The sequence below is a fragment of the Notolabrus celidotus genome, chromosome 17 (genome assembly GCF_009762535.1).
Source record: "Notolabrus celidotus isolate fNotCel1 chromosome 17, fNotCel1.pri, whole genome shotgun sequence".
In the NCBI taxonomy this organism is placed as follows: Eukaryota; Metazoa; Chordata; class Actinopteri; order Labriformes; family Labridae; genus Notolabrus; species Notolabrus celidotus.
The window spans coordinates 20563728-20576272 of NC_048288.1; the positions used below are offsets into that span (position 1 = coordinate 20563728).

At 41.4% G+C, this 12545-nt stretch overlaps 1 protein-coding gene across 14 annotated transcripts in view; it reads right to left on the reverse strand.

Moving 5' to 3' along the window:
- Positions 1 to 12545, reverse strand: part of si:ch211-285f17.1 (sickle tail protein homolog) — a 117899-nt gene that overhangs the window by 5812 nt on the left and 99542 nt on the right. For 10 of the 14 annotated variants that reach the window (XR_004634530.1, XM_034706492.1, XM_034706493.1 and 7 more), the window contains 10 exons: positions 12428 to 12477; positions 9364 to 9503; positions 9081 to 9256; positions 6954 to 7084; positions 5351 to 5498; positions 3271 to 3754; positions 2893 to 3094; positions 2514 to 2803; positions 1855 to 2010; positions 1498 to 1620 (listed from right to left, as the gene is read on the reverse strand). Coding sequence is in view for 13 of the 14 variants with exons in the window: in XM_034706492.1 (XP_034562383.1) it covers positions 1498 to 1620; positions 1855 to 2010; positions 2514 to 2803; positions 2893 to 3094; positions 3271 to 3754; positions 5351 to 5498; positions 6954 to 7084; positions 9081 to 9256; positions 9364 to 9503; positions 12428 to 12477 (1900 nt within the window). In the remaining variant the exon portion in view is untranslated. The remainder of the gene's footprint in view (positions 1 to 1497; positions 1621 to 1854; positions 2011 to 2513; positions 2804 to 2892; positions 3095 to 3270; positions 3755 to 5350; positions 5499 to 6953; positions 7085 to 9080; positions 9257 to 9363; positions 9504 to 12427; positions 12478 to 12545) is intronic. The other 4 variants (XM_034706502.1, XM_034706500.1, XM_034706501.1 and 1 more) reach the window with 1 other exon arrangement.

Here is a 12545-nt window from a genome sequence, read left to right on the forward strand (position 1 = left end):
AGTGTAAAATGTTAATAAACAGACTTTGAATCATTTGCAAATCATTTAAACCCTTTGTTTGATTGAAATAGTGTGAAGACAACGTATCAAATGTTGACACTGACACATTTTATTGTTTTATGAAAAATATATTCTCATTTTAAATTTGATGTCAGCAAAACATTTAAACAAAAGTTTGACACTCTGTAAATAATTGGCAACCAAGGAGACCAGTTTTACAAGAATTGAACTTCTCCTTTGTCAGAAATTCGTGTCATGATGCACCAAATGTTTTCAGTGGTTGACAAGTCAGGACTGCAGGCAGGCAGGCCAGTTTAGCACCTGGACTCTTCAACTATGGGGCCATGCTGTTGTAATGCATGCAGAATGTCGTTTTGCACTGTCTTGCAGAAATATGCAAGGTCTTCCCTGAAAAGGGTATTATCTGGAGGGCAGCATATTGTTGCCCCAAAACCTGTATAATCAGCATTGATGATCATGTACAGTACATAATGATCTTGAAATCCCCAAATTCTTTACAATGTTACGCTGAGGAAAGTTATTCTGAAAATGTTGATGTCTTAGCTCATGCAGTCTCTCACAGACGGGTGAACCTCTTCTAAATATAGGGTTTGAATGATTTGCAAACCAACAAAATCTGTTTCAACACAACATCCCAACATCTTTGGAATTTGGGTTGTACTAGCAAACCCTTTACGCTCAAATACCTGACAAAACTGGACCCAAAATCTTTGCCATGAAGCAGTTTAATTAATCACACTTAAACATATATATTCATTTAGTCACATTGGTTGACATTAAATGTGAACATTGATTAGCCTTGGTTGTGAAAGATAACTATGGGATTGTGCCGGTTATCTCGGTGTAAAGCTGGGAAAGCAAACTGAAGTGAAGTTGTGCAAAGACAAAGGAAACAGAAAAGTGATTCTTTAGAAAAGTACAAGTTGGGGAGAGTAGCATGCAAAGTAGCCAGACTGACCTCTAGTGAACCAAGTCTGCAAAAACAGGTGTCTAAGAAGAAGCATTAACCATGTTTTAGCTTCTAAGGTGTCATTCATAAAGGAAATACGGTCTGTTGATTTTGTATGAAGACGATGTTATTAAAGAAAGACAGAAGACGATTGAATTGCCTGTGGAATACAGCGCCCAGGTCTTTATTGATTAAAAGGAAAGGACAAGAAAATAATTAAATCAGTGGCAAAACACATCACTGTCTATTTCAGACACGCAAAAGACACAGCATCTTTTCAGAAGCTTCATTTTATGCAGACTTAATCCTGAAATAATCAAGTTGTGATATCCAGCAGAATCACAAGAGGGAAGGAAACTGAGGCAGCAAGGAAAGGAGCTTTTTGAAGACAGCTGTTACAGGTTTCTCTCGGGCCAAAGCAAGGGTGCAGAGGTTGTTTAAGGGTTAAGACACAGCCATTGATTGTTTCAGAGAGTTGGCAGAGGCAGGCAGTTAGCTGTGTAGCTGCACGGCGGTGCATATTTTACCTTTTTCTCTTTGAGGGGCACTAAGGCCCCGGGTCTGAGCTCTCTGATTTGTGGCTCAATTCGAGTGGTGGGTTCTACCAAATTTTTCACCCCTACATCCTTAACTGTGCACTTCTGGAAAACCTGAAGAGTGGGAAAAGTGAAGGGAAAACGGGGGAAAAGGATTTTGAGGAAGAAAGAAGTTTGAGTGTGTCTTCACCTTTGCGACAGATGTAAACCCCAAAAGCTAGAAAGTCAATCACCATGAGGAGAAATGATAGGTCACCCACTCCAGCAATGCAGAAATCAGTAGACGCTGATTACGTTTGTCGACATCGAGAGAATCTGTTTGTGTGTGAGTGTGTATATGCATCTAACCTGAAGCTCTGCCATGATCTTGTCCCCTTCATCCTCCTCTTCTCTGGTCGCAGAAGCAGTAACAGGTGGAGGGGTGGCTGGCTTCGGCTTGGTTTCTGGGGGAAACTTGGCGGGCTTGGATTGAGGAGAGGGAGGTGGAGCTTCTTCCTCAACCTCCTGTTAGAATTTAGGAGAGGGTGACAATCGTTCAGTAAGAGGTATCGGCAAGAGGTATCGGCAATAACACTTCATTGATTCTATGATTTATCAGTGCTAAAAAAATCCACTAGTTAACAACAGAACAGGGCTAGCGCAGAGTATAAAGGTGGTGGCCTCTGTCCTTGTCATGCCAGGCTAAGCTAGTAGCCTCCAGGTTCTTGCTTTGTACTCTGCACACAGGCTTAAGATGAATATCCATGTCCTTATCTAAGTCTTTGTAAAGATGCGAAATAAGTTAATTTTAATTAATTTATTATGTCACTTTTTTTTGCCCACTGATTTTTTGCACAGAGGCTAAAGGAACTTCATGTTTGGTTTGTTCCTGCAAGTTTTGAATAAGGACACACACACAAACACACTCCAAATGCTTCTACAATAAAAATATTAAAACATAAAAATTCCCAATAACATGACAAGCTACAGCTACATTGTGAACACAGTAAATCTCTTATCAGACCAACCTGAGCCGATACGGACTCCTTCCTGTTTGTGTAGACCACCTCACCAGAGCGTGTGGTGGTCATGCCTGAGCTTGAGCTGTTAAAGGTCTTCCTTGGTGGAGGAGGTGGTGGGGACTTGCTGGCTTTTTCAGACCCCTGTTTGTTCAAACTGTCAGTGGGAGCTGGTTTGGTGGCAGTCTTGGAGGGTCTCTCCAGTGCAGGTTTGGCAGGTTTCTCCAGCACAGGCTTCGGGAGTTTCTCAGGCCCCTTCTTGACTGCTTTGTCAGCGGGAGACTCAGGCTGGGCCTCTTCTGACAAGAAAATAAATACATTGATTATGTGTAGGTGGTACACTTCAAAGATTCAACCTTATTTGTGCTTCTTAGTGTTCAATTTGTACCTGGCTGTGGCTCTACAGGGTTATTTTTGATGTCTGGTTGCTCTCCAGTGGCCACAGGGGGCACTGCAGGGTTTTCTTCCACCTCTAGACTGGGTATGCCCTTCATCATGTTGGCCTGGGCCTCCTGCAGTATCTTCTCAAACTCCCTCCCATCATAATGACCCATGTTCATCCTCCTCTCCTCCCATTCCTTTTCTGCTGCCTGGGATGAATTGACAAAAAAAGAAAGCAGAAAGTGATTATGAGGATGCTGAGTGAGGGGATTTTAATCTTGTGACAACAAATTTAAGAGTTTTAAAGAATGAAATGACAGCATTCAAAATAAATGCGTGTTAAACAACTAATACCAGAAGATAGCTCCACAGTGTCCAATCTTACCTCTATGGATATAGCTCTGTTTTTGCTCTTGTCCTTGCTGTTCTGCAGCTCCTCTATAACAAGACCCTGGCTGGCAGTGCCATTGCTGCTATTCGACGAGTTCCCATGCGTCTTCTTCAGACGTGCAGGGCTTGGTGGATCTGAGCCTGCCCCCTTTGGTGATTCACGGCCTTGACTCTTGCCCGGGATGGGACTCGGGGTGAGCGGAGGACTGGGCTGAGCTGTCAAGGCCGCAGACTGCTGGGACTGCTGCATGTGGACCGGGGAGCTCTGGACATGGTGGATGACCACTGGAGAGGAGGGCATCACCTCTGATCTGATGGTGGAGCTCTGGGGCTCTGGCGTGGCTGATGTGGGGCCAGGCTGGGCTGATGCTGGGGGAGTTTCTACAGGGGCTGCTGCAGCAGCTGCTGCTGAAGGGCTGTTATCCACCGGGGCATTAGCAGATGAATCATGTCCTTTATGAAGGCTCTCAGAGGCAGCTCTGGAGAAGGGAGGGAACAGAATGTGTCACAAACCACATACAAACAGTAAAAATCAAACAGTTTCATTGGAGACTTTTTTTTTTTACAACACTGGGTAGATATGATATCATTTTTCTAAAGCAAAACCTTACAGTTAAGTACAGATTGGTATATCACATTTTGTAAATATAGTCCTCTTGCTGTCAGACTCATTGCTGTCAGTCTGAAACCTCATATCTCCAAAACAACAGCTTTTCAGGAGACTAAAAAAACATGTGTTTTTAAAAAACTAAACACTAAGCGGGATTCAGTCGCATGCTCGTTTTAATGCTTTTGATTGGCTGAATTTGTATTTTCATTTTTTTTTTTTTAGTTATATTTTTGGGCATTTTCGCCTTTAATGTATAGGACAGCTGAAGAGAGACAGGAAATGTGGGGAGTCATGAGTGGAGTAAATGATCAAAGCTGGAATTGAACCTGCAACCTCTGCGACGAGGACAATAGCCTCTGTATATGGGTCCCGCTTAGACCCCAAGGCCAAAGGCGCCCCCATTGGCTGAAATTTTGTAATGGTAAATGGACTTGTACTTATATAGCACTTTACTAGTATGTCTGACCACTCAAAGTGCTTTTACACTACTTGTCACATTCAACCATTCATACTCATTCACTCACTGATGGTAGAGGCTGCTATGTAGTGAGGGACCATCAGTATTAGCTTATCTCATTTGTTCACATTCACACACCTCTGAACAACAGAGGGAGCAATCCGGGGTTCAGTGTCTTGCTCAAGGACACTTCGGCATGTGACTGCCGAGGGATCGAACCGCCAACTTTCCGATTGATAGACAACCGACTCTACCCACTGAGCCACAGCCGCCCCAGGATGCCCACTGAGAGGCACAAAGAGTGACCAAAATAAATAAATAAAATAAAATAAAATAACGAAATATGGAGATACAAGGTTTCTGTCAGACAGCAGCGGTATGTAGTGTGAGATTAAAAAATAAACAGATTTTGTGACACCTGAAGACCAATACTAACAACCCTGTATGACAACACTAGCATCACCCTTTGAAAAATGAGTAGTTGATAACTTGCTAACACCTCCTCATTACTAAAAACCATTAGAGCCCGGTGCACTTTGAGCGGAATCCAAACAAGTCTACAATAACGATACATTCGTGAGAGCACCACGAAAAGCGTGAATCCAGTGTCATTGGAGTTGTAACGTGGTGACTCCCTGTCACAGAAAGAGAGTGAGCGAAACCCCAAGCAAGACTTTGGTATCAGTGACATATTAAAATGGAAATGAGGTGCCGCAGTGTTCACCAAATTAATTCACTTATCAGTTCAGTGAAGGCGATGGAAGTACATCAACACACTCCTCCGTCTGCACAGAATGGCCTCTCTGATGGGAAGAAGTCAGTCCTGCCAGTATAATCAAACAGTACAATCTCCCACATCATAGACCCGTGTGAGGAGCTCTGCGGGGCGCTTTTTGTTTTCATCTTCAAGTCCCCCCTCTCACTCTCTGCCCCCGTACTTCAGCGACTCTCCTCTATATTCATACTTTTATCTCCACTCATATTTTTTTCTCCATCTTTCCACCGTACCTTCTCAGACCGCTGAGCATGTCTGTCAGGCTCTTGACCCTTTTCAGCATGCTGTCCAGCTTGTGAGGCTCCTCCTTCAGGAACTTGACTGCTTCCACTTCCACCCTGAGCACAGCCCGCATTCTGGTTTGTAGGGCCGGGAACTCTCCTAGAGGAAGATGCAAGGAAATATGCAGATAGTATCGTTGATTGATCTCTATGTTTTAATAGAGATTACAGAGACTTAATTTAACAGCAGCCTAACTTATATATGACCCTGTGAAAAAGCCTGAGAGCAGCATTTAAATAAGTCATCACAACAGCGAAACGTTTAGAGGATTACTCTCTTAGTGAGGTGCTTTGCTTCTCTGTAGCTCTTCAAAAGGCTTTGGAAACAATTATTCTAAAACACATTCATCCAGAAACTAAAAAATGTATCATCTTTGAGAAAGAATATTGTTTCCTGGAAGGTCACGAGCACAACACTCTGGCTTATCAAGCTGCAGAGGAAGGATAATCCAAGGTTTCAGATAAGCAAAATGACTGACTGATAGTGAAGGGAAATTAATTTAGTTTTATCATGTGTTGACTTTATCAGCTCAAGATCTACCTCGGAAACAGTGTAATTAAAATCTGGCAAAATTGGTTATTAAAGTCATAACCAGAGTTTAGAGCTTTGAACAGTATTTGAACTAGTTAAATGAATCTTTGCATACATTTGACACAAAAACATGACGTACACTGACATTGAAATGGAGCCAAAGCAAACTATTTTGTGTACACCACTATTAAATGTTGTCCTGTTGTGTCTGCATGTGTCTTCTTTAACATTTCCTTATTACGGTTTCCTGATTGTCATGCTCTGTGTATTTTATGTCCATGGACACTTTCTCAAAGACTGTCATATCATCTCCTTATGTAGCTTTTAGTCATTTTTAATCCCATGGTGCTATTTGTACTTTTCTTTTCTTCTCTTTTTTGTTTGTTTGTTAGTTTGTGTTTTGGTTTCTCCTCTACCTTCTTATTCTGATCTTATTTTATTCTATTTTATCTTTGTTTAATCTTGATCTTTTTAAGGAGCCTTTTAAACATCTGGCAACTACGGATGTAAACTAGCCTTTTGGCTAACTCTGGCATATTTACAGAAGTGTTCATTAATATGCACAGTCCTTTTAAATAATCAATAAAAAAATAATAATAAAATAAATGAATAAATAAATATTTTAAGGATTTTTGCTCATCTGTTATACTTTATCTCCAATATTTAACTTAATTTAATAACAGCCACAATTGGCCTAGTGTCTAAGTCTAAGTGTGTGCCCCATATACAGAGGCTATAGTCCTTGTTGCAGTGGCCACGGGTTCGACTCCCAGCCATGGCCATTTCCTGCATGTCTTACCCCACTCTCTGCTCCCCACATTTCCTGTCTCTCTTCAGCTGTCCTATCCAATAACAGCAAAAGTGCCAAAAAAATATAACTTAAAAAAAAAAGTAATACCATCCTGATATTATTTTAAAATCCCTCAGAATCACCACTGGAAAGTACTCTTTTTTTGTCACTGGTTTGTAACCACTAAAACATTATTTCATTTCCAGCAGTGAGAATAGTGTCCGTTTCCTCACCTTTCAGCCCGGCCAGAGATTCTCCAACCTTCCTCAGAGTCACTGCTCCCTCCTCCACGTCCTTCAGGGTCACTACTCTCTGTGCTGCTGTCGACTCTTTCTGCAGAGAGCCTACATACTGCTCCAGATCGCTGCACAGACAATGAAAAGAACACAGGATATCAGTTATAATCAAATGTTTCAAATTATTGCATTTCTTCATTTGTGTAATTCACTTAACTATAGAGACTATTTCTTTGTGTATGTTAGTGACATATATCTACTTAGTGGCTGTTATTTACTCAGTACAAACACCAGGGGGCAGGATGCTATCATTTATCACATTGATCACACAGTAGTGTTGGTTGGGCAAAGGTGAGATCAGACTTCAGGACATAATACATAAAGAGATCATATTTCACTCAGGCTTAACACTCACATACAAATGTCCTCTATGTGGGTTCCTCTTCTTTCCACAATATACTGCAAAGTCCACATTAGATTTCATCCCCAAGCGACAAATGTTTACACACTGACTGAAGGCCTTTTGTGGAGAAAATAAAAAACACTTCCTTGCATTGAAAGCAACCATCCAAATGCTTGAGGAAAATGGCAGCTCCGCAGGGAAATGTGCCAAATGATAACATTGTGTGCAGAGTTAGATTGCATGAGAGGGACTAAAATGGTGTTTCATTGTGGCCAGGTACCCTTGAGAAACACTCCTTTGGAGAACTCCCCTAAAGGGAGTGAGAAAGGCAATAAGGAGGCCGCGTGTTAAATGCTCTGCTGTGGGAAAATCGGACGGACGGGAAAGTCCAGATGAGGACGAAGAAAACAGACTTGTTGTTGTGTTATAATGCCTCCTCAGGATAAAAACAGTGATAATAAGTCTACATAATATACAGCACTGTTTATAGAAGATGCAGCCTTCAAGGGATTTGTATTCATCATGCATATTTTCTTACATACACTGTAACAAACGTATCGATTTACAGTGAAGGGTGCCTCTACAGCTGCTGTGTAACTTTAAGGCATGACTTCTATAACATATCTACATCGCACAATCTCCATCAAATGTTGCGCACCACTTTGGCAATATCTTGCTTGTTGCTACATAAGTTTAAAGCTCTGTCATTGCATGTTAAAGTGGATTTATTGGACACATTCTTTCTTATTATTTTCTATTTGTGTTGTTTATTCTGTCACTTGAGCCCTTGTGATGATAGCAGACACGCGAGTTAGTTCATGGCACACTACTTTGACAAACACTGCGTGTTGTTTTCCTGCTCTGTGGACGCTATCATCAGTACTCCCCTGAATGTTTTTTTTCTTTGCCAAGCATTTATAGCCCTGCTGTCCTTGGATTACAAACCAGCTACTACACAAAGTCCCACATTCATAGTCGTAAGTACTGAACCTTTCTTTTTGCAACAGGGTTACAAATCTATCAAAATATGCCCTAACAGGCCATGATATATTTAGTTCTCCTCCTGAGAGGGCAGCGGTTTTCACACCAAGTTCTCCCACTGGTCTTAAAGCCAAGCAGCCCTAATTACAAAAACTTATTTAAAGTGCCGGCAGCTGTGTTTTGCTGACTCACTACTGGCTGGAAACCAAGGGTAACAGAGATCTAAATCCACTCACTTCCGCCTGTTCATTACCCAGTCTCCAGGAGCTGCTATGGTTGTTTATTAAGACAACGCTGTTTGACCTTCCTTGTAAACATCCAAATAAAAGCATTCAATTACCGCTCCCTGTTGGAAACAGAAGCAGGGAAATTAAAATAAAGCAAGGTAGTGAGAAGTTTAGCTCCATAGGTGAGTCCTTTGTTCAAGTGTGCTGTCTCTCAGAGGCAGACGCTGCTTGCCTGTAGAAACCTGTGAGCTGTAATTTGGAGGGCGTTGGCTTGTCAAAGAGTCCAGGAGTGAAAAGAACAGGTGAGCTGATGAAAATGAGGCCTTTTGGGTATTTTGAGTTAATGGAAGCACCTTGAATTCAGCTGCATGGGTGTGTGCTGAAATATCTTTTAAATATGTGCAAAACGTTCATGAAAGGAAGCAAATCTAGAACAAACATCAAACAGGTACATTTTAGACTTTACATCACACTGTTCCTGGAGCTGAAAAGTGCATTTCTGAGCAGTAGTACCTGAGCTGTGTGAGAACACACTCCTCCAGACCCAAGTACTTGTGCCTGTCCTCTTCTACCAAAGCTCTCTGCCTCTGAACAGGGTCCTCTAGACCTCGCATAGCCTCTGCAAGTTTCACACTGATTTCCTGCTCAGCCCGCTTCAGCTGGATCCGTAACGCCTCCTGGTTCTGGAGCTGCACAAATAAGGGAAAAGATCTATAAGGACCTGAACCGGGACATGCAAAGGTGTAGATGCAAGCACAGAAAAATAAATAAAAGGAGAAGGAGGGTGAGGTCTTGCCTGCTGCTGTCTCATCTGATGGAGCTGCATCCTGAGGTCGGAAACATTCTTCCTGAACTGCAGAAGGTTGGCTTTGAGAGGAACTGAGCCCTTGTCTGATGGTGGTGCACTCCTCTTAGGAGCCATGATGGGGGAACCGCCTGAATAAATGAAGTAATAAGACAAATTATGGCTTTTACATGAAAACGGTGTCCTTCATTAGACGTTTAAAATGTTTGTTCTAATCACATGTCCATTACGAAACCACAAAACTCAGTTTCTATCAGCCTTTCTGACCGTTCTTAACTTGTAGCCTAATTTATACATGACAGCTGAAAAAAGTTTACGTGGAATCACACTGCTCTGACTTCATATCCCTAACGTCTCCCAGTGACTGCCTGAACACACTGCGGCTGTCATTTCACCTGCACTAAAAGCACATTTATATACTGGCACTCATATTAGCTGCACCTCTGAAATGTCTGTCAACTGATTTTGACATTTTAGTCACCGCTGGAGACGGAGAAGTGCTAGAAACCATGGAAACTAAGCAAGCTTATATTTGTTGCTTGGGTCAGAGTGCCTAAATGGCTGACAGCAGTAATAATCTAATTCAGTCCTTTCTAAAACTCCAGCACTTGTTTTTGACTTTGATGACCCTTCCTTATTTTATTAACCATACATCAGAAAACATCAGATGGTCATCTGAGGGAAGGCAGGCTTCATTTGACAAATGGTTGGTCTATTAAATTAAGCCAATCTATGGCTTCTAAGAGAGAGTGGAGTTGATAACTTATAATAACTTATTAACTAACTAATAACTTATTAACAAGCCGATATATTCCAACACAGTAACTAAGTGGCAGTATGCAAATCAAAATTACATGCAGAGAAGAAGAAGTTGACAAAAGAGTAAAAATCAGTGGTCGACCGCTATCGTTTTTTTAACGGCCGATGCAATAATTAGAAAGCAGGTCAGCTGATGGCCAATATATATGCTGATATCATTTTGTTGAGGTTTTTTCTGCATATGATAAAAAGCAACAATTTAAAAGTAACAACATCCATCACACCATACACATTACAAACTAAGATACATGGTTATCTTAGCCAGTCACATGTTTCAGTTAATTAAGTCATGAAATAGATAAATACACTGGATTATTTTAGATTTAAGAACATGACTGATATTTATGTCAGAGGCAATACTAAACTCCACTATTCCAAAAATTATAACTGAATTTATATTAAGTTTTAGATTTGATATGCTGTCATTTAGGATGGGGAATATGTGCTATCATTCAGGGGATATTTGAAATGCTCTACAGTAGCCACATGGATGAGGCTACCTGCAGTGTCTGCAGACATCACATGTTCTTATTTTTTTTTAAATCAGCCTCATGAGTGCAGTCATCAGCCAATGCTGAGTATTTAAAAAAATGGCATTAATCAGGGCAACGTTGGCCTAGTGGTCTGAGTGTGCGGCCCATATACAGAGGCCATAGCCCTCGTTACAGCTGTCGCAGGTTCGACTCCCTGCCTCTACCATTTGCTGCATATCTTACCCCACTCTTTACTCCCCACATTTCCTTTCTCGCTCCAGCATCCCTATCCAATAAAGGCAAAAAAAGCCTCAAAACATAATAAAAAAAAAAAAAGAAGCCAATAATCTACTCAATTAATCAGCCAGACTGGTTAATCGATTAATCAACTAGTGAAAATAGCCTCAGTCGTGTAATATGAAGTTTTTTCAGTGTTTCAGAGGATAACAGGTTAACAACTTGGAAAACATGTGCCTCAGGTACGTCATTGCAACTGAGGCGAACTAAAGAAATACAAAGCAGCAGCTTTTGGTGTGTGTATGTTAACACAATCGATATCAGTTAAAACAGGTAAGTAAAGAATATTGATGCATCTTTGCTTGCTTAATCTTAGCCTTTCTTGTCCTGAGGTGTGCATCAACCACACATTTGAAAGTACAAAAATGTAAAATAAATATTGTTTATCTTATCAGCCATCAAGAGCAGATAATCACTGGTTATTCTGACAAGAAATCCAGATTGTGCATCCCTACTGAAGAGGCAACTTGTGTCTTCTCGTTTCATTTTTTAATGCAGACATCATCACAAAAGACACCTCAAGTTTAATATCTTCAAAGTTGGGCAAAAACATCAACAAATATGGTTTGCTTTGGTAAGACTGGAGCTAAGTAATAAAATAGTTTTGGTCAATCAGTCCCTTTATCTTAGAAACACCCAGCATATGAACAAAAGTGTGTCTCAGTCTGTGTTACACAATAGGTCAGGGTATGTTGTACTCTACGCTCCCTTTACATAGAGACTCTCCCTCTGTTGAGGCAGTCAAAGAACCAACTTTTGTCTTCATAATCCCCAAACTCTTGCCCTGACACACTACCTGACAGCTGCCTGGACCTGAAGTACAGGTTACAGTGTACACTGCTGCTGGTGTTTTCAGCCTTGGGGACAGACTGTCCGTCAAAAAAGTGAAGGCATTGCGGTGACAGTGAAGACACATTTGGGGGAAACGGGTGAAAATTCTCATGTTTGATGTAGCTGTAACATTTCTGATGTTGTGAAGAGTCACTGAAGCATTACATGACAAGTAAATCCCTCTGAAAGCTACATATGAAATCTGTCACAAATCAAGAGATTAGCTCTCAAGACAGATGAATAGTGTTGTTTTTCTCTTTCTGCCTCTGGTAAGGTTATAGATCTTTTTATCACATCAAGATCCGGCCACACAGATTGCATTGGTGAATAGTCTTGGCAGACTTGAAAAGTAAATGCATCTTGTTTTAAGAAGTGCTGCTTGTGTTAGCTCTGCTGGCCCGCGCCTCTTATCTCCGATTAAACTAGATGCGCGAGGCGAAAAGACTGTAAGTAAATATGAACCGATGACAAGCGCAGAAGCCTGACTTTGTTTTCCCTCCCTCCAGCGCTGCTCATTGCAGACTGTTGACTGACACTGATGTGTGGGCTTGTCTGCACAAGACATTATGGCGCTAAGACTCTTGTCTAGGGAAAGAAGAAGTAATGAAATGGAACAGGATTACAGTGAAACTAACCTGAGCTATGGGCGCTGTGGGCTGGAGATGACGTCTTCGGTGGTCTCTCACTGCAGCCAGAAAAAAAATTGTTAAGGGCAGGATTAAGGTTATGGAAAAACAGTATTTTGGAGCACTT